Raw genomic sequence first — 21,821 nt, forward strand, 5'->3', positions numbered from 1 at the left:
TACTATGCTCTCATCCTGTGAAAATTGGTAATCTACGTATGGCATGTATGCTAATTATGGATTAATGACTGATTAATCTTAACTCAGCCTTGGGCAAATCTGCTTCTATTTGCTTCCTCAGCTATTAAATGGGGGGAAATGGCTGCTGGCCCACAGGCATCTGGATGAAGATTTTACTCTTTGAAAATAGAAAGTGCCAGACAGATATTTCATGACACAATAACTTTGAAGTTTAGCAATGATGGCACTTTGGGCTTCCCAGGTGGCGCTAGTGGTAAAGAACCCACCTGCCAATGCAGGAGACGCAGGAGATAGGGGTTCTATCCCTGAGTTGGGAAGATCCCCTGGAGGAGGGCACGGCAACAAACTGCAGTATTCTTGCCTGGAGAATCCCATGGACAGAGGAGCCTGGAGGGCTACAGTCCATAGGGTTGCAGAGTCAGACACAACTGAGCACACACACAGTGAAGGGACTACCTGCCAATGAAACTAGAAGGGCGACAGATGAGTACAACAGGAATTTTGAAACTAGAAATGGCTGGGACTCCAAGTTTAACGTGACCCTCTAACCACTTCTTCTCTCCATTTTGCCCCTTTTCGCATTCCCAAGCAGAGTATCAGATGATTAGAAATTAGATCTTACCCCTCCTTTAAGAAGAACCATACTGCTAGTTTCTTGTGGTTGTGGAGGAAAAACAGCATTCTATTGGACTCCTCACCTCAGTAATGTCCTATAATGCCTGTTTCTGTGAACGATATTTATGGGTCCCCATTTGCCAGGCTTATTGCCTTAGGAAGTTATGTAACTAGACACTGATCTAAAAGAGAAGTCATATCTGAAGATATAAAGTGTTGAATTTGTCCAAAATTGAGCTCTTATTCACAGGAGGAGAGCCTGGGACCATTTTTGCTAGGTTAGCTTTCTCCTCTGCTTAGTCTGAGCACTTGGAATATTTTAGTGCTGGCCTGCTGTGACTCACTGCCTCTCCAGCGGCTTAAGAGATGCTTAAGTAAGTCCACAATAGGTCTCCCAGATAATGAAACACTGGGGTATGCACAAAAGGACATGGTTTTAGGCATCAGTTATGGGGCCATTTTATCATCAGCCCCTATTTCCACTTTCTCAGTGCAGCCCAGTAAAATACAATACGTGAGCATCCTTATGCTTTGCCCTTTCCTACACCCTAAACCTGATGAAGTGCAGGTTTTCATTGTCCTCCATGTGAGGCAGATCTGCTCCATTCAGTTGCAGGAAATATTCTTAGCAAACACTTACCCAGTGTGTTCAGCAGCAATCAGGCCATTGATGATGATGTAGAAATTTATTAGAACATGAAGAGAATTACCTACAAGTAATCCCGGAGTACTGGCTACCAGGAGCCAAATGCCTCATAGGCAGAAATTCATTGAATAGCATGCACTTATTATATGTTGGCTGCCAGAAGTTTAAGCACTCAAGCTCAGACTTGCTATTAAACCCTTCCCAGCATGCGGGCCACCCACCAGTTGCAAGGCATGATGACACGACAGATAACCCGCCCTCCTTGATAGCAATATGGATACGGGTAGTAACCTAGTAAAGGTTCGCAGACGCGGCGACAGTAGCGGTTGCCTCGACGGCAGTAAATACAACAGTAACCTCTCTCATCCAGCATGGAGTCGAATTCTATTCCATTTTCAGTCTGAAAGAAGAAGAAACCAGTGTTGGAGGGGAAGAGGTTCACCAAGCAGGGGAAGAATATAAAACTATAGAAGTTGGGGCCTGGTGAGTAATTAAGTTCCTGAGCTTAATCTTGGAGCTATATCAATGGACGAGATCAAGATTAATTTTAGTTTTCTTAATTAAAAAAATTTTTTTTAAAACTTAGTTTTATTGAAATAGAGTTGATTTACAATGTTGTGTTAATTTTTTTCTGTACAGCAAAGTGATTCAATTATACATATATTTATATATATATATTCTTTTTCATATTCCTTTCCATTATCATTTATTGCGAGATATTGACAAGATTGATTTTGAATGAGCCTTTTAGGTATTCCAAGTTTCTTAAACACTTTTTTTTTTGTTAAAACAATGATGATTCTCCTTTCAGTGACTTTGATCTGAGAGGTAGTGAGGTTTGTGAAGGCTTTTTGTTTTTCCTCTAAATAAGAATAACGTGCACAGAACTCACATAGTCATTGATTGGGAGTTCTTCCTCACTTGCTGCTTGTCTGGCGTGACGGGTCTTCTCCACCTTCACTTGAGGGACCACCCATTGCTCGTTTTGTTCAATGCCTTTTTTTTCACTGGTAGGAAAGTGAAGGTCTTCACCATCCTCCTCAAAGTCTTGTAACTCTGAAACTAAGGTAATACACACAAAGTTGTGATGCAACCGCTTTGCTTGGGGGACTAGCATTTGGGGATAGAGATTTTCATTGTGTCTTCTCACTGTCCTCATTTAGGTATGCATGAACCACTTTTCCAGGATTCTGCAGCTGACATTTTAAGGAGGTCTTCCAAAAGAAATCTGACCATTCCTATGTACACAGACACCTTTGCTCATTTGGCATCAAACACTTACTGTTTTGCCTTACTGGCATGTTAAATTAAAAATTGAGGGCAGGGAACTTTGGTGTCTCCCAGAATGATTTTACTCATGGTAGTTTTTTGGTTGCCTGATTTGATATAGTGTCTTCTGTCCTCCCTCCTCATCCCTTCTCTTTTCTGTGTTAAATATTTTTTATTAAACTTTGTATTTAGAAATTAGCTTAGATTTACAGAAGAGTTGCTAAGGTGGTACAGAGTCTCTGTATATCTTTTCACCCAATTTCCCCTAAGGTTAACATTTTATATAACCACAGTATAATAAGCATAACTAAGAAATTAGCATTGGTACAAAGTGTTGTTGTTGTTTAGTCGCTAAGTTGTGTTTGACTCTTCGCAATCCCATGGACTGTAGCCCACCAGGCTTCTCTGTCCATGGGATTTCCCAGGCAAGAATACTGGGGTGGGTTGCCATGCCCTTCTCCAGGGGATTTTCCTGACCCGGGATTGAACCCACGTCTCCTGCATTGCAGGCATTGGCAGGCAGATTCTTTACCACTGAGCCACCAGGGAAGCCGTTTATAGGTACAATAAAATTAACTAAACTACAAACTTTACTCAAATGTCATCATTATCTCCACTAACATCATTTAGGAGAAGGATGTCGAAGCAGAAGTTGTAGTGCCCAATCCAGGAAACCACAATTGCATCTAGTTGCTTTTTTTTTAAGGCCAAAGAGTACCAATAGATGCCCACATTGATTACATCCTTCTCTCTTGGGCAATATAGTAATCTATGCTGTCCAGAATGAGGGAGGCCAAATTCTAAGCTAGTTAGGCAGAATAAGATGTCCAGGGACATTTGCCCTCTCTGTGGGCTGACTGGAAGTTGAGATCTGGAGTGTTTAACTCTGGACCTTTAGCATCCAATTGCTTTTATACTGATTCCTAAAATAGTCACAAAGAAATTGGTATTGCAGTGACCATCCTTTCTTCTGAGGAGAATGCCACCATTTGACATAGAAAATCCTTCTTGAGACAATAGGGCATTGTTTTGGCTTTTCTCTCCTCTGTTCTTGGGTTGGGCAAACAGTGGTTTGAGCCATAGTTTGGTAGCCTGACTGCAATGAATATAGATGTACAAAGAGAGACATATTAGCTTTTTTCTATCACTGCTCACATTGGGGTGGCATTACCTTTGATGGGATATTTAATAGCCTGTCAGCATTAATTTATCTGATTTATAACTTGGCTGTGAAAAATCTCCTCCTCACTGGCCATCAGCATATACAGTTTCATCTAAGAAGATGCAAGCTTATCATTTGTTTTCCTAGAAATGTAGTCTCTGAATGCTGGTAACATTAACCCATTACTGACTTTGGAAAGCAGAGGATGAAGAGGAGGAAGAGGAGGAGGGGGAAGCCATACCTGCTATTAGAGTGGGATTGATCCAATACATGGTCACATTATCACAAATCTCCAGAATTTTGGAATTTTTAAGAAAATCTCGGTTTTCAATAGGTTTTTCTGCTGGGACCCAAATCACTGACTGTTCAAAGAAAGTTGTGGTAATTTCTTCATTCTGAGAGAAGAAAGTAGTTCAGGGTGGGGGGACAGGCAGAGAAATTAATAAAGTGGGTGAGACATTATGGGATACTGAAAAACACCATATTTCGAGTCTGAATAATAATTACAGTCCCAGAGCTTCCTGTGAAGTAGCTCTGTGCCATGCATACAGTAGGTGCCCTTGGGAGAGTTAACAACTGGTTCCTCCTTCTCCCCTCTAACAGTAAGTCTGCTCACTGAAACAGGAGCCTTCTCTGCTCAATTTCTCTTAAAGTCAGGAAGGCTCTCCGTCATTTTCTGGGTCTCTCACTGGGCCAAAGTATGTTTTAATTTGGCCTTCTGGAACCCTGAGTGATTTATGTTTGTCTTCTTTTAAATGGATGTTGTGTGTGCATGCTCAGTCACTTGAGTCGTGTCTAACTCTTTGTGACCACATGGACTGTATCTCACCAGGCTCCTCAGTCATGGGATTCTTCAGGCAAGAATTCTGGAGTGGGTTGCCCTGCCTTCCTCCAGGGGATCTTCCTGATCCAGGGACTAAGCCTGCATGTCCTGTGTTGATTGCGTTGCAGGCAGATTCTTTACCTGTTGACCCATGGGGGAACCCCTTGGATGTTGTGAGTGCCTGCCTTATTTCAGGTTTATGACTAGCATTGCAAGCTGAATTTGATCTCAAGCTGAAAAACACTCTTTATAATCCAAATTGGTGAAATCAGTTATGTAGCACCAGGACCTAATATTTTGGTTTTCAAGGTTACCTGTTAATGGTATAATTGTAGTACCAAAGATGTCTTTATTTTTTGTTTGTTTGTTTTGAAGTCAAGTCTCTAACTTGTGACTACAATGCCCTTAGTACTGTTTTACTCCTTTCATTCTAGATGCTTGGAGTTTGTCTGAAAGAATGTTGTTTATTTAGGCAGCCTTTTTTTTTATTGTCAAGAATACTACCTTCTTTTCTGTTTATAATGTCGGAAGTAGTTGTCTTGTATACCTAGCTCTTTTTAAACATATATTTTTTTAAATTTACTTATTGGCTGCATCAGGTCTTAGTTATGTCACACAAGATCTTTGATCTTCTTTGAGGCATGCAAACTGTTAGTTGCAACATGTGGGATCTAGTTCCCTGACCAGGGATCGAACCCATGCCCCCTGCATTGGGAGTGTGCAGTCTTAGCTACTGCGCCACCAAGGAAGTCCGGTATACTTATCTCTTAATCATTTGTCTCTTGGGCTTTGACACTTTACCCTGTACTCTTAATTAGGCTTTTGCCTTTCTCTTTTGTTTCTTTCTAGTTTCATGGTTTCACTGTTTTTATTCTTTGAAATATGGCTATGTGTAATTTTTCTCCTAGTTATTTAAAACTCTTCATCTTAGCTCCTTTGCCCTGGAGTCTGTAAAGACCTTGGTATGCATTGAAAGGGACTGTATAGAATGAGGTTGGTACACTGACTAGCTTTGTTAGCAAAATCAGGGCTATTTATGTATCTGCTCTGCATGTTTAACATGTACAAACTATGGATGCAATGGTGAGGGAAGTACAAAATAAAGGGTTTTTGTCATTCAGGACCACAAATTTGTCTCATAAAAAAATCTGTAGCCTGAGTATAAAAAATAGGATTTTCTTGAAGACAAAGCAATTTCACTATCATGAGATGAATGCTTGCGTTGTTTAGACAATCTGGCAGAATTAACTGAAGAATAAATTATGGCCAAAATGAGACATTATGTGCTTTTGCCTTTAACTTTTCTGGGTGGCAGCACCACATGTGGAAAGTTGGTTCCCTGACTAGGGATTGAATCCATGCCCCCTTCAGTGGAAGTGCAGAGTCTTAACCACTGGACTACCAGGGAAGTCCCTGCCTTTAACTTTTTCAGAAAAGAAATCTTGTCATGTCAGTGTGGAATGTCATTGTTGGCTGGCCCAACTCAAAGGCTTACATTATTTTCTGTAAAAAGCAGCATGCGATATCAGATATAATAGATTTTTATCTTATTCATTTCTCCTTTTATCTTACTCTTGCCTCCTATAGTAGTCTCTAATATCCTAGAAGTTGCTCTGTTCCTCAGATGCATCCAAATTGAGTGTGTGTTATTAGCTCAGTCATGTCCGACTTTTTGTGACCTCATGAATTGGGGCACGCCAGGATCCTCTGTGTGTGGGATTTTCCAGGCAAGAATACTGGAGTGGGTTGCCATCCCCTTCTCCCAGGGATCTTCCCGACACAGGGATTGAACCTGGGTCTCCTGCATTGCAGGCAGACTCTTTACCATTTAAGCCACTAGGGAAGCATCCAAATTAGGCTTATTTTAAAAAAAAAAAAAAAAAAAAAACTCCCAAACTTTTCACTTGCCATAGACCTTGGGAACATAGCATCGTCTTTGGGGGAAATCCTTTTCTTGGAAATTCTAGGAACCAGCGTCTGTAACTTCTCTGGACATAAGGAGACTAATAGCGTGTCTGTAGGAGCCAGTGACAACCATGAGACTTGGATAATGGAAAGTAAAAATGATCCCCACACCACCTCATCCCCCCAAATAATAAGAAAAGTAAAAGATAAAGATAAATGGGTAGACGAGAATTAAGATGGAGAGAGTTGGGCAAGAGAAAAATGTAAAAGAACCTAGGAGAGAGAGAAGAAAAAGAAAGAGATATTTATAGTACATAGAGTGGTCACTGTGCTATCGGCATAATTTCATTTTAGATTTGCCAGTTAAGCACTAAGAAAACCAACCCAACCCATTTGTTTCTTCTGGCTATAGTCACAATACGTCCTTAGCTAAGGTTCCCCCCTTCCTCCACTGACAGCAACATACCATAATTATTGTCAGAATATCATGGAAAAATGAAGAGTCTCCTAGGCTTCACTGATGGCTGTATTTTAAGCAATAATCCTCCATCTCCCACTAGGCCTACAAGGGCCACTAAGCTGTTGCACTGATGCCCTAGGTTATCTTACACTGACCTTGGAGTGTGCTTTCAGAGAATTTGTATTACACTGTACTTCTCACTTTCTTTGCTTTTTCTTTTCTTAGTAATATTAAGGATAGATTATTCCATTAGCAGCCCAGCATAAAATGGTAAGATGAATGAACTGAAATATTTTTTAATTTTTAAATATTTATTTACCTGGCTGTGCTGGGTCTTAGTAGTGGCATGTGGGATCTAGTTGCCTGACCAGGGATGGAACTCAGGCCCCTGGAATTGGGGGCCTGGAGTCTTAGCCACTAGACCACCAGTGTTAGTCGCTCAGTCATGTCCCTCTCTTTGCAACTCCGTGGACTGTAGCCTGCCAGGCTCCTCAGTCCATGGAAATCTCCAGGCAAGGATACTGGAGTGGGCTGCCATTTCCTACTCCAGGGTATCTTCCTGACCCAGGGATCGAACCTGGGTTTCCCACATTGCAGGCAGATTCTTTACCATCCAAGCCACCAGGGAAGTCCCTTAATTTTATTTTTATTTATTTTTTATTGAAGTATAGTTGATTTGGGGCTTCCTTGGTGGCTTAGTCATGAAGAACCCACCTGCCAATGCAGGAGACACAAGAGATGTGAATTCAATCCCTGGGTCAGGAAGATCCTTTGGAGAAGGAAATGGCAACCCACCGCAGTATTTTTGCCTGGGAAATCCCACAGACTGAGGAGCCTGGCAGGCCTACAGTCCATGCGGTCGCAGAGAGTCGGACATGACTGAGCGCACGAGCAATAGCAATATAGATGATTTACAATGTGGTGTTACTTTCAGGTGTACAGTAAAGTGATTCAGCTATACATTTAAATTATTACAAGATATTGAGTATAGTTCTCTGTGCTATGCAGTAGGTCCTTGTTGGTTATCTATTTTATATATGGTGGTGTTGAACTGAAATCTTTATTTCTTATTTTAAACTTTTATATTTTGCATTGGGGTATAGTCGATTAACAATGCTGTAATAGTTCTAGGTGAACAGCCAAGGGACTCAGCCACATATATACATGTATCCATTCTCCCCCAAACTCCCTTCCCATCCAGGCTGCCACATAATATTCAGAAGAGTTCTATGTGCTATACAGTATGTCCTTGGTTATCTATTTTATATATAGTAGTGTTGAATTAAAATCTTTAGAACAGGTGAATGTCACAGTGTGACAAAAGCAGCAAGAATCCAAAGTAGCCATGGGACTTTTGATTTGGCAGGATTGATTTTGTTCCTCTAGCTCACCACTCTTACCAGAAATCTTTGGTTTGGAAGCAAATGTACATAATGTTAATGGCTGTTATCCTTAAGTTAATTTTTAATTTTTATTGAAGTATAGTTGATTTACAATGTTGTATTAGTTTCAGGTGTACAGCAAAGTCATTCAGATATATATATATGTATATATATATGTAAGTTATTATAATATATATAAGAATATACACCCTTATGTTCATAGCAGCACTATTTACAATAGCTAAGATATGGAAGCAACCTAAATGTCCATCGAAAGATGAATGGATGGAGAAGATGTGGTACATATATACAGTGGAATATTACTCAGTCATTAAAAATGAAGTAATGCCATTTGCAGCAACATGGATGGACCTAGAGAATTTACTGAGTGAAGTAAGTCAGAGAGAGAAAGAGAAATATCATGGCATCACTTATACAAAGAATCTAAAAAAATGATACAAATAAACTTATTTTCAAAATAGAAACAGATTCAGACTTAGAGAATGAACTTATGTTTACCAGGGGGCAAGGGACAGTTAGGGAGTTTGGAATTGCCATGTACATACTGCTATATTTAAAATGGAAAACCAACAAGGACTTACTCTATAGCACAAGGAACTCTGCTCAATATTCTGTAACAACCTAATTGGGAAAACAATTTGAAAAATAATAGATATATGTATATATATAACTGAATCACTTTGTTGTACACCTGAAACTATACAACACTGTTAATCAACTGTACTACAATATAATATAAAAAGTTAAAAAAAAACTAAAACTAAAAAAAAGAGAAGTACAATGTTGGACCTAAAAGCATGAACTTTAGTTTTTGAAAGATCTGAGTTCAAGATCCCTATCTGCTCTTCTCTAACTGTGTAACACTGGGCAAGTTACCTTTTGGTTCAGATCTGAAAATGGGGACAATAATAGTACCTGTCTATAGGATCACTGTGAGCATCAAATAAGAGAAAAGCATTTAGTACAAAGTCTGATACATAATTAGTCCCCAACAAATTATGGCTTTTACTACTACTATTATTCTTACATACCTCATCTATTTCTTCCTCTGGTTCAGAAAATTCAGGAATCACTTTAATCTGGGTTTTGATGAAGCATTTTTGAAGACCTACAAAGTAAATGCCAGTGTATCCCTATAAAACAGACAAAAAAATAAGAAAACTTCCTGAAATAGCCACAATTAATGAGTGTCATGATTTGTCAGGGCCCCAGGCTGGCAAAATTTGAATTCAAAAGGAAAGCTTTCTCTTATAAATTAAATGGAGGCTACAGGCTATTTTTAACCTGACTCAAGTGTTCTAATATTTTAAGTGGGAAGACTTAGGGGAAAAACATCCAACTTACATTTTTAAAGTCATGTACTTCCAATGTTTCATCAGTGCCATTTCCACTTCTGAATATTTCAGTTCTGGTAATGGGATCAATTTCCATGTAAATCTTCTTCTTCTCTCCATTGCTGTAGAAAGTGTGCTCCATGTCATATGTCTGGGAGAATAAAGGAAAACAAGCTGTAAGATACTCAGTATGACCACCAATGCAGGTAGATGCAAGAAACTTGGGTTTGATCCCTGGGTCAGGAAGATCCCCTGGAGGAGTGAATGGCTACCCACTCCAGAATTCTTACCTGGAGAATCCCATGGACAGAGGAACCTGGCAGGCTGCAGTCCACAGGATCACAAGGAATCGGACACAACTGAAGCGACCTAACACACACGCACAGATATCCATTCATGGTGGTGGTGGTTTAGTAGCTAAGTTGTCTCTGACTCTTGCGATCCCACGGACTATAGCCTGCCAGTCTGCTCTGTCAATGGGATTCTCCAGGCAAGAATACCGGAGTGGGTGGCCATTTCCTCCTCCAGGGGATCTTCCCCATCCAGGGATCATCTCCTGCATTGCAGGTGGATTCTTTACCACTGAGCCACTAGGGAAGCATGTTTGTTCATAAGACACTTTAATTGGGTAATATCTGGGGCACCTTCTTTTTCCAGAGCCTTTGTAGAGAGGTGCCACCTCAGGAGCTTGCTGTTGGGAATTCTCTGAGACTTGAGATTAAAGTGAGGTGTTTTTTGGCACTAGAGCTGATCTGGGGATTGCTTCAGAGTTAGTATTTTGTATTCAAGCCAAGTTGTTGAACTAATTACTAAGAATTCCAACAGTTTTTCTTGGCACCCTTGACTAAATAGCAAATGATATTTTGCAAAGCAGTCTGTAAGGTGCTTTTCCCTTATGGTAAGCAGACAAACTGTCAAAAACCTCTACTGCTTCTTTAAACTACCACTTCCCTTTCTGAGTACTCAAGGGTCACCCACTTTCTTCCTGTGAAGTTCAGTAGGGCTGAGAAAGAGATTTGAACAGATTTAGAATGCTTAGGTATTGCTCTTTATCTACTTATCTACCCAGAGATTTAATTTTGCCTCAACAGTCTTGGATAGGTCCTCTTTAAACACTGAAGATCATTGTCTTTGGTGAATATTAAGTAAAAGTCTTACCCTGACCTCAACTGCTTCCTTTTGCCCTTTAAACTCCGGGAAACATTTACTGCCTTCCCCTAACCTTCTCTGTTATGGGCTAACAAAATCTACTGAGCTTATTTCTGAGCTCTCTTTTCCAAACTCGATTCAGCTGACTTTAAGTCTTCAGGTTCTCCTGCATATAGAATTGAATAGCCACAAATTGTAATATGCACTATGTAATATGGTATCTTCCAAGAAGAGCGCCTTGGCAAAGCTGAATATCAGATTACTCCTGAGTGGTTGAAACAAAACCCCAGACTCTCTGCTAACCTCTAAAAGAGACCATTCTCTTTCTAAGGACCAAAAAGCCCAGGCCCATAGAGTATCCCAGTCTATTAACAAGCCCATTGCTTATAACTGAGGACATGTTTATGTTGTTGTTGTTTAGTTTCTGTGTTGTGTCTGACTCTGTGCGAACCTGTGGACTATACCCTGCCAGGCTCTTCTGTCCATGAAATTCTCTAAGCACGAATCCTGGAGTAGGTTGCCGTTTCCTTTTCCAGGCGATCTTCTCGACCCTGGGATCAAACCTGGGTCTCCTACACTACAGGCGGATTCTTTACTGCTGAGCCACCAGGGAAGCTAGATGTGTTTACAGCTAGAAGCATAAGAAAAACCTGAAGGAATTTGCTGTCAAAAACCAGGCCAGCCCTGATGGTGCCATGTGGAAATCTATCTTATCCCTGTTGTTAGGAGGCCTTTTGCTATCATATTTCTTCATATTCATTTTTCCTTGTGAAAAGCATTTGGTAAACTGAAAGCCTAAAAAAGCAAGTCTCCACAGAGCCATCGTTGCTTTCTAATGATTCTGTTCCCAGCGGCAGTCTTTTAGAGCTTGCACTGGATTGGGTTGTTTTTTAATGTCTGCCAGTGTCTGTGACTGAATGTTAGATTAACCTGGTCAAATTTTCCCCACTTCAAGTAAAAAAACAAGTTGGAAGGGCTTGTAGAAGCACTGTTACCTCAAGTGTGAAAAGTTGATTTAGTCACTGAATAAGAAAGCAAGAGAGAATGATAGTTACCTCTTTGCTACCCTACAGTAACGTGGACATGGTCAGAGCTGAAATATTTGTTGAATACATTTTTCCCACCAATGGCAAATTCTTGTCTTCCTAAAGAGATTTTGAGCATTGGCAAGGTCTTTTAAAAGACAACATTTTAAAAGGGGAAGGAAAACACTGTTTGGAACTTTCCAGCAACTGCAGAGTTAACATAGTGAGTCTGACTTGGTTTGTGACAGGTAGCAAATTCCCGTAGACTTATTATTTGCTTCTAGTTATAAATTTGTTCTGAGTTGCAGCTCTGCGGCCAGCCCGAGAAACTTCTACTTTATGGCAACAAATTGAGCTCTCAGTGGGCCTGACCTAAGTAGAGGAGAGAGGCATCTAATGCAGATTCAGCCTTGTCAGATCTCCCAACAGGGGGGGAATTTCTTTAGAAATACTATCCATTGCTGAGACGAATGTCAACACCACCAGTCACTGGGGGTGTGGGGTGGGGTGTTTGTTTCATCAGTAGCACAACTGATGGATTATTGCATGGAAAAATGAGGTTAGAGACTAGGGGATGTTGGAACGCTGCCTACCTGGGCAAAAGAGAAAATACAGGCTGTATTTTCAATCATTGGGAGAAGACTATGGAACCATACTGGTGACATTTAGGATTTCAGTGTACTTCTGTGGAATGAATTTTCCTGCACTGTTGGCAATGCACTTCACTTGGACACCTTGCTAGCTGAAAACTATTGGAAACTGCCAAGCTCAGCAGATCTTGATTATTTTCAGCATTCTTTCAAAGAGTTCTGTTGTTGTTGTTGCTGTTGTTGGGGGAAGAGGTGTCCATTCTGATTGTAATTATTAACCAGCATGTTGCCTTTTTGTTAATGATAGTGGGATCAGAATGACTTCATTTATATGTGAATTCTGGGTGGGAGGTGGGGGCTATATATTCACTCAGATGGAATTCCATTATCAAAGGTGTCCTTTTGGAACAAACTGTCCTTTGTCTAGGAAGATGATGCTGGTGGCCCACTTTGGACTGCTTAGGGATGAGCTTGAGCGAATCCAGACATACTGTCTCGTCCGAGTCCCCATGGAGCACATTGCTTAACTGGCCCATATGAAGACTGAGCTCATGCCTTTGGCTTTAGAAGTACTTTTCTTTCTACTAAGCTCACTGGCTAAGGGGCTAAGGGTCTTTCTGGAGATGAAGAAATAAATGATTTTGTCCACTCTGGGTGTAAACTAAAGCAGAGAGAGTATGACTTGTCTGAGAGAAGTGTGAGTGGGCTCCTCGTAGCTCATTCCAGACTGCCTCCAAGTCAGCTTTATTCCAGGAAGGACAGAGCAGGGTCAGAGTATGATAAGAACACTTCTGCCAAACTGGCAAATTAGGGCAAGTTAACCTTTGGTGCTTCTAGCTTCCCTTTTGTATACTTTTTATATCCTGTTCCTTTCGTGCCTTTCTAGCCCTTCCTCCTCTTCCCATCTCCCTCTATTCCTCTGTCTCCTGTCTAGACATCTAGGAATTTCGTGGTTTTTCTGATACCTTATATCAAAGAAATCGATCTGGCAAATGATCTCACACTAAGATATTAGGGATGGGCATTTGTTTAAAACATTGAGTTTGATACTTAACTCAAAGGAAAGAATTACTACTGGTGGATTTTAAACACAATGGCAACGAGAATAAGAGATATTTTAAGGGCATCTTTCTTGCACCACTCAAATGGGCTCCAGCTCCATCCACAGGTAAGGCTGATCTCAAATATCAAGGACCAGAACACTGGAGTGGGACAGGTAAACCAATGGGATGGGATATGACTCAGAAGTAAAGTGAGATAGATGTAAGGTGAAGTCCAAGGAGTGAGGGATATAAGAGGAGTGCAGTGATAAAACATGGAGAAAACACAGACTCATTTCTCTTCCTTGCCCAGGAATTCTTTCCTCAGTCTGGTTAAATCCCCCACTTAGACAGCAAATGAGCCCTAACATCCCCCTTTCACAGTTTGCTGTGTTTTCTGGCCTCCATTTGTGACAATCTCTGAGATCAGGAAAAAAAAAAAACAGCTTTTTATAAAGAGTGAAGCTGCCTGAGACCTCAGTGTGTTGGATCTGTTTGGGGGCAAGTAGCTTTAGCTTGTCCTGAAAAAGTATTTGAGGACATTTGGCTTAGGTTTGTTTTCTGTAGCCTGTGATTAATCTAGCTGTTCTTCTCTCCACCGTCCTTCTTTACTGTCTGTTTATGAGGTACACCCTCCAAAGGTGAAATACATGCTCAGAATAGCTGGCTAACAGGTGTTAGGCTGGAAGGAAGGGAAAAGAATGCATTGTGCCATGTTATTACTGAACTAGCCTGTGGGAATTAAAGGGCCTCTGGGTATTTCTTTAACTAACACAGAGCAGACACATTGTTTCTTATGCAAAATTGGACTTCTGCATCTTCAATCACCAGTTCTCACCCCTGAAAAAAAATTGGCTAGGCAGCACAGACATTCCTCTTTTTCAAAAAGAAAAAAAAAAACACATTTCTTTCATCTAGAGATTCAAGCTGACTTGGAAGTTTTTCCTACCCACTACGCTTACCACTCCTTATTCTTAAATGCAGCTGAAGAATAGTGGAAATAATCTCTAGACCAGTTTCTAGTCCTAGCCTCAACTCTGCCACTTACAAGCTGTGTGACTTTGGATAAGTCACCAAATGCCTCTGGAGGCTTGGGTACCATCTTTATTTCCCACCCCTTGCCAGATGCAACGTTGAATAGTCGACAAAATTAATTGTCTTTTTTAATTGAAGCATAGTTGATTTTATCCTCTGGAGTAGGAAATGGCAACCTGCTCCATTATTCTTGCCTGGAAAATTCCATGGACAGAGGAGTCTGGTGGGCTACAAGCCATGGGGTCGCAAAGAGTCGAACACGAATGACTGAGCCACCAACTGATAGACTGGTAGCTATGACTAACAATGTTGTGTTAGTTTCAGATGTGCAGGAAAGTGATTCAGCTTTTTAGATTCTTTTCCATCATAGGTTATTACAAGATATAGAATATATATATACAAGATATAGAATATATAGAATATGTCCCTGTGCATACAGTAGGTTCTTGTTGTTAATCTAGTTTATATACAGTAGTTTGACACAATCAGTTCTTTTCAGATGTGGTTGACAGTGGTCAAGCTGAACTGTTGAACTACTGCTACCTGTTGATTCCTGGGCTACTTCCTTACAGTAGCCACAGCCCCTCTCTTAGCCACTAAAGGACAGCTCCCTTTGAAGACCTAGGGTTTTCCTGGCTGGTACCATGTGATTTGCCAGCAATGCTGCCTTAGGAGAATAAGGAGACTGAATACAAATGTGTTCCTAGTAGCCAGAGTCCTAACCTACGTGATTGATGCAGACCCTCAACAACACAGAGTAAGAGCTGGCTCAAGACAGTTTCTAGACAATGGTGGACTTTGCTTTTGCATGGTTTGGGAGGAAAATAAAATTTTACAATGCTGACATGCCACCATCTGGTAAAGTTCAGTCCCCCTGCTAAAGAGATTCCAGCTCCATCTCCATCTTTCACTTGAGAGGATGAAATGCTTCTCCAGACCCACATTTCACCCACCAAACTGTGGAAAACCCAGGAAACTCAGGGAAGAAAGTTGTATCCCCCATGTGCCTAGAAGGGGAAATGAAGAAAGTTGGCCCCTGGCCAATACTAGTATTAGAGAAATAGGCACAAAAAAGCCAGATCCTGACTTATAAGGAAAGTGCTTTCTCTGAGCAAAGAATTTTCAGGCTAGGATGCTGTTGGGCTTGCAGCCCTGAGTGAAACTCTTTGAATTGTCATCTGCAGTTGAGGTGAGGGGGAGGGCAGACAGATGCTCACCTATCCTAACCCTTCTCATCTCATCCTGTTTGTATGCAGGAGCTGAGGGGACATCCCTAGGAATCTGTGGATTGCTGTGTGGGCCTTAGGACTTAGGCTTTCCGAATAGCCCTAAAGTCACCGGGCAGTTCCTATATATGGCAGGAAGGGCAGCCTTTCACTTATTTAATTTATTATTCTTCTGCCTCATTCTACAAAGGATTGGAGGGAGGATAGGCTACAAAGTCTGTGCTATATCTATCAACTGTTGGTTTAAAAGCTGAGACTTTTCTGCCTTGTTTTCTCCATATTGAATGAATTAGCTGGGGAGGTGATTTCTCCTTGTTTCAAGTTCAATGTGTAATACAGGGAGCCTTAAGCAAGACTGTTTCTCTAGGGAATCTGCTTCAAAGATGGCTGGGCAGTCACTGCATGAAGTGGAGCCTAGTGATGCCCTCTTGAGACCTCTAAGACTGAATAGGTGCCCTCTGCTTGGTTTAAGAAAGCTGAATAAAGAACTCAATTGACTGGCTTTCATTCAGCTCCAGTGGCTTCTATATGTGGCTGTGGGTTGGGGATCTGTAGCCTGTAAGGGAGTGCACAGTTCTCTCAAAGTTAGTCTTCCTTGTTTCACTTTATTTTCATCCCTTCCTCTCTCTCTGTTATGTGTGCATGTGCTCATGCCTGAGGTGTGCGGAGAGAAGGAGTCCATCATGGCTTACTTCCCATTTCAGACAAAAAATCTGGATCTTTTTTTAACTTTACAATATTGTATCTGTTTTGCCATACATTGACATGAATCCACCATGGGTGTACATGTTTTCCCCTTCCAGAACCCCGCTTCCACGTCCCTCCCCATCCCATCCCTCTGGGTCATCCCGGTGCTCCAGCCCTGAGCACCCTGTACCATGAGTTGAACCTGGACTGGCGATTCGTTTCACATGTGATAATTTACATGCTTCAATGCCATTCTCCCATATCATCCTGCCCTCGCCCTCTCCCATAGAGTCCATAATACTGTTCTATTTATCTGGGTCTCTTTTGATGTCTCGCGTACAGGGTTATCTTTACCGATTGACTAAATACCATATATATGCGTTAGTATACTGTATTGGTGTTTTTCTTTCTGGCTTACTTCACTCTGTATAATAGGCTCCAGTTTCATCCACCTCATTAGAACTGATTCGTGGTGAATGAAACTTATTCTCAAATTACCCTGTAATAATAAGAATAATACTTTACAAGTATAGATAGATATAAAGAAATTATGTAATTGTGGCAAAATGATAATTGGTAACTCTAGATGAAGCAGATATAGGGGTTGATTGTGCTATTCTACAAATTTTCTTAGGCTTGACAGTTTTCAAAAAAAAAAAGAATACAATCACCTGATGTCATTAGTATTGCTATAATACATTCTTTGTGTTGCCTTCCTTATAGTCTTTGAAATAAAAAGCTATCTTTTTGACCCTTTAAAAAATATCTGAATCTTTTGTCCCCATCAAGGTGGGAGGTAACGGGAGGAGGAGGGGTGAACTTGCTGGCATGGAGATGTCAACATCAGATGTAGAATGTTAAATAAACACTTTATTATAAGCAAATGTCAAAAAGCAAAATAAAAAGGAGGTGTGGTTGGAGGCTAGAGGAGCAAACATTAACAACTTGGAGGGAGTCCTGGGATGCCAAACACATCACTGTCATCGATGAGCACAACAGCATCACCGGTTCTCTCCACCAAGGGCCCCACAGACTCCATAGGTCCCACAGTCTGGTAAAGGAAAGTCCAGAAGAGCTTGGGTTTTCATCTGCTAACTGCTGTTTCTTGCCAGGCCATACTCTTAAGGAAAGCTTCTTTAATTTGTGCAAGATGCCTGGATCATCTTCCTCCACAAATCTTCTTCCAAGACTAATCTGACTTCTGTTCACTTCCCAGCATTTGTTAAGTCCTTTCTGAGGCAGCCTTATTGGCAGCCCTAGCCATTGGAAACCTAGATGTTCCCTGGGGCTCTTTGTCTGGGAATTGAAGGTAGTGGACTTAGTGGAGCATTCACATCTCCAACTGGTTTCTCGGTTTGCAGTGGGCCTAGCCTGGTCTTCTGGGGTAAGGCCTGGACTTCAATATCAAAGGCAATAAATCACAACTCCCCATTGGAATGGAGAACAAACAACCTTTGTTCATGGTAGAAAAAGTTACCCCAGGAGACACCTATTTATTATCTTTTACCACATTGCTTTGCGTTCATTTCTGAGAAGCCCTTTGCTAAAAAGTTACATACTCAGATGGATTACTTCTTGAGAGATTTGGTTTTTGATAAACTGTATTTGGTAACATATCCCACCTCATCTGTGCCCACAGTGACAAAGTTTGACATTTGGTTTGAGGAAATCACAGGATTGCATTCAAAAGCGAACTGGAGTGAGAAGCAAAGATGATATAATACAAAAGCAGAGGTGACCACGGGCTCTGTTAGTGAGCTTGACACCTTGCTAGATAAAAGCAAGGTCCCCACCTAGTCATTTATAATTACACTGAGACAAATGACACTGTAAGTTTAGGAAAATGCAGACTTTTTCAGAATAAGATTTGCAATTACAGTGGCTACAATAAAACCAGAAAAGTTATATAGCCCCATATTTAGGCAGATACGTATTGGTGGTCAAAAGGGCTAGTGACTGACTACACCCAGCTAAGTACATTATGGTCATGAAGGACGCACGGTTTATTCTCCTCTCATGCTCGTGCTCAGTCACTTTAGTCGTGTCCAACTCTTTGAGATCCTAGGAACTGTAGCCCACAAGTCTCCTCTGCCCATGGGATTCTTTAGGCAAGAATGCTGGAGTGGGTTGCCATGCCCTCCTCCAGGGGATCTTCCCAACCCAGGGAATGAAACTGTATCTCCTGCATCTCCTGCATTGCAGCTGGATTCTTTACCTCTGAGCCACCGGAGAAGCCCAATTCTCCTCTAGCCCATCTGTAATTGTCAAGAGGACCCAGGATTCAATTTGTGGGGCAGCGTGTCACCTTGGGAATGAGTTATGTAATAGCAAAATTGGATCAGAATGTATCTTGGCACTCTTATTTATTTACTGTTTCTTTTCTGATCTCAATTGCTTTGCTGACTTTGCTAGCCCCAATGTTAGATGGCTTCTCTAGAAAAACACGTGAACAGAAAGAGTTGAGAAGCAGAGAACAGTGAGAATGATAAGAGAAAGGGCTAACTATATGCAATGGATGATGCAAAAAATCCTTTCTGGAATAAGGTATAAAAAAAAACAAGCAAAGAAAGTTCACTATTCTCTCTCTTGCTTAAACTTGATAAGGTAGCCCCTGGGACTTAAATGAAAGTCAGTATGGCAGCAGAGGTGAAGAATCCAAAGGTTGCTATGTCTTACTTCTCTATTTTTTTTTTAAGACACTTGTCCAGTTGACTTTTGGCTCAGCTGGTAAAGAATCCACCTGTAATGTGGGAGACCTGGGTTCAATCCCTGGGTTGGGAAGATCCCCTGGAGAAGGAAAAGGTTACACATTCCAGCATTCTGGCCTGGAGAATTCCATGGAATGTATAGTCAGTGGGCTTGCAAAGAGTCGGACACGACTGAGCGACTTTTACTTTCACTTTTCACTTTCCAGCTGACTTCCTGTTTTCTACACCCCCGGGGTCCTTCCTTATTAATCCATATTATTTCCTCTTTGCTCCTATCACTCCTTTGGCTCGTAATGGTTCATGTTCAGTCACTTCAGTTGTGTCCGACTTTCTGTGACCCCATGGACTGTAGTCCACCAGGCTCCTCTGTCCATGGGATTTTTCAGACAAGAATACTGAAGTGGGTTGCTGTGCCCTCGTCCAGGGGATCTTCCCTACCCAGGGATCAAACCTGCGCCTTCTGTATCTCCTGCATTGCAGGTGGATTCTTTATCGCTGAGTCACTGGGGAAGCCACCTAATGGTTCATAACAACCCATTATTTTCTTCCTCCCTTCCCCATTATTTCATCCTGCCTCCTGGATATGTGCCTTTCCTTTCCTATGTCTGCTAGCAAATAATAACAGTGGTAACAACAGCAACATCCCACATCCTGAAAGAAAAAATGTGATAAAGCCAGAAAACCATCTTCACACTTTACAGCTTGTAAATTAATTAATTCTCTTTCAAATGGAAATTGTTGGCATGAAGGGGCTATGATTTTCTTTGAGTCACAGCTAAACTTGCTCATTGTGTATGAGCCCAGGAGTAACAATAACACTGAGATACACTAATATCAACAACAATGGCCTGCTAAGCTTCACTAAATAACCCTAATATCAGAAGCATTCTGAAATATCTGTGATTAATGACTTGATGTCACTTTTCTACTTTGTGGCATTACTATCTCACTGGGACAGCAACAACTGTGGCTAAACCCTAACATAACCCTAACCCGTGGTGAGAAGCTGAAAAGCTCTAGTTGGTTTTTTTTTTTTTTTTTGAGTCACAAATAAATGTGAACTCAGGTATGAGAATTACTCCTTTTGAAAAGGAGTTTGCTGCCTGTCCTCACAGCAGATGCATTAAGTCAGAAACTTAATCCCTGAAAATCCTTTGCTGCCATTTCTGGTGGTTTCTTCTTATGTGGTAGCATAATTACTTTTCCATCAGTTTCTGCCCAGATAATTGAAAGAAAGATGAAAACTATTTTTTCTGACAGTAAGAATTTTTCTTCTAGGAGGAACTTTAACTCCTTAAAACCAAGCATTAAAAAAGAATGGATAATTCTACATCTTATCATTACTAACTGAAGTGCAGAAAAATCTTTGTTTTCCATTGCCAAAATAATTAGGCAAAAAAAGAGAGAACTGAAATCTTGGTTCAGTTTTTCACATCACCAAAAAATAAATGCAAAACAAACTTAGTGATTTGCATTTTCAGAGTAATATACATGTCAACCACTAATTAAATTCAATGAACTCAAAACAGAAACTTTGTGCATTTACTTACTTTTTTGGGTGTCTCAGGCCAGAAGTGCTTACTCCCCCAAAACAGGACAATTAGAGTTAAGGCGAGGATACCAAATACCAATCCACAAATCTTAAGTAATTTACATATCTTCTTGGATTTAAAAGCTTCTGCCTAAGCAAAATACAAAGAGAATAAAACAATAAACAATAGCCCTTAAAAATGCAAGCCATAATCAAAGTCACTTTTAATTTCACTTTTTAATGTTCACATAGCAATACGATAACTCTGTAAAGCCATGCTTCTGCTCAAAAGGGAAAAAAATATGAATCAACTTACATTTAGAATGTGACAGTCCTCACAGTTCTCTGGAGGATTCTTTGCCATGGTCTCTCAGCACACACCACTCTTTCCGTGCTTTGAGAGGACTGAGAGACCACTGCTGAGGTGGAGTTGCAAGTGAGTCGACTAACAGATGCCAGAGGAGAAGCTGAATTTATATGGCTCAAATATGTCATACCAGAGCCTGAGGGAGCCCAGGGGGCTCCTGTGCTGCAATTTGTTGCACCGATATACCCATATATGTATATAACTTCTGTGCACAGAATTCCATCCAGAATGGCAAAGACAGAAGGTTATAATGAAAACTATTGTCCTGGGGGTTGGTTTGGAAGGGGACCAAGCCTAGGACACATTGAAATGATTTTTCACTATGAACTTAAAATATCAGTGGCAATGCATGCTGCATACTCCAGAAATAAGCAAACAAAACGAAGAAAGGAATGGAGACCTAATTTCAATTTCATTTGATCTAACAAATATTTATTGCAAGGATATTAAATGTCAAGCACTGTGCTTAGTGTAGGAGATTCAGAAATGAATAGGATAGTGCCTTCTTCTCTATATTAAAGCTCTTTGAGGACTAAGATCAATATGTAGTCAACAAATTACAATTAAAAACAAGATTTAAATGGTTAATTACAAGTTTTCTCTGTCTCTCTCTTCATTCTATCTCTCTGATTATTTTCTTTTCCTACATTCTCTTCCTTAGTCTGTTCCTTAATGTTGATATTCCTTATGATTCTATCATCGATGGTCTTCTCACTTATATAATATAATATATAAGTATAATCTATAATAGCATAATGGCATAATAATGGCATACTAATCTATATATAAGTATAATCTATATATACTTATACTTACATAAGTATA

General features: G+C 40.6%; 1 protein-coding gene across 1 annotated transcript; it reads right to left on the reverse strand.

Moving 5' to 3' along the window:
* Window positions 1–1,472: 1,472 nt before the first annotated feature.
* On the reverse strand, window positions 1,473–20,993 carry TNMD (tenomodulin). The gene is made up of 7 exons (XM_081563756.1): window positions 20,946–20,993; window positions 20,649–20,780; window positions 9,649–9,789; window positions 9,336–9,437; window positions 3,955–4,108; window positions 2,175–2,344; window positions 1,473–1,682 (listed from the first exon to the last, which is right to left on the reverse strand). The coding sequence occupies exons 1-7, from the start codon at window positions 20,991–20,993 to the stop codon at window positions 1,473–1,475; spliced, it is 957 nt and encodes a 318-aa protein (XP_081419882.1).
* Between the last annotated feature and the right edge of the window lie 828 nt (window positions 20,994–21,821).

The sequence above is a fragment of the Giraffa tippelskirchi genome, chromosome X, assembly GCF_054371585.1.
Source record: "Giraffa tippelskirchi isolate mGirTip1 chromosome X, T2T-mGirTip1v1.2.pri, whole genome shotgun sequence".
NCBI classification, from domain to species: Eukaryota; Metazoa; Chordata; class Mammalia; order Artiodactyla; family Giraffidae; genus Giraffa; species Giraffa tippelskirchi.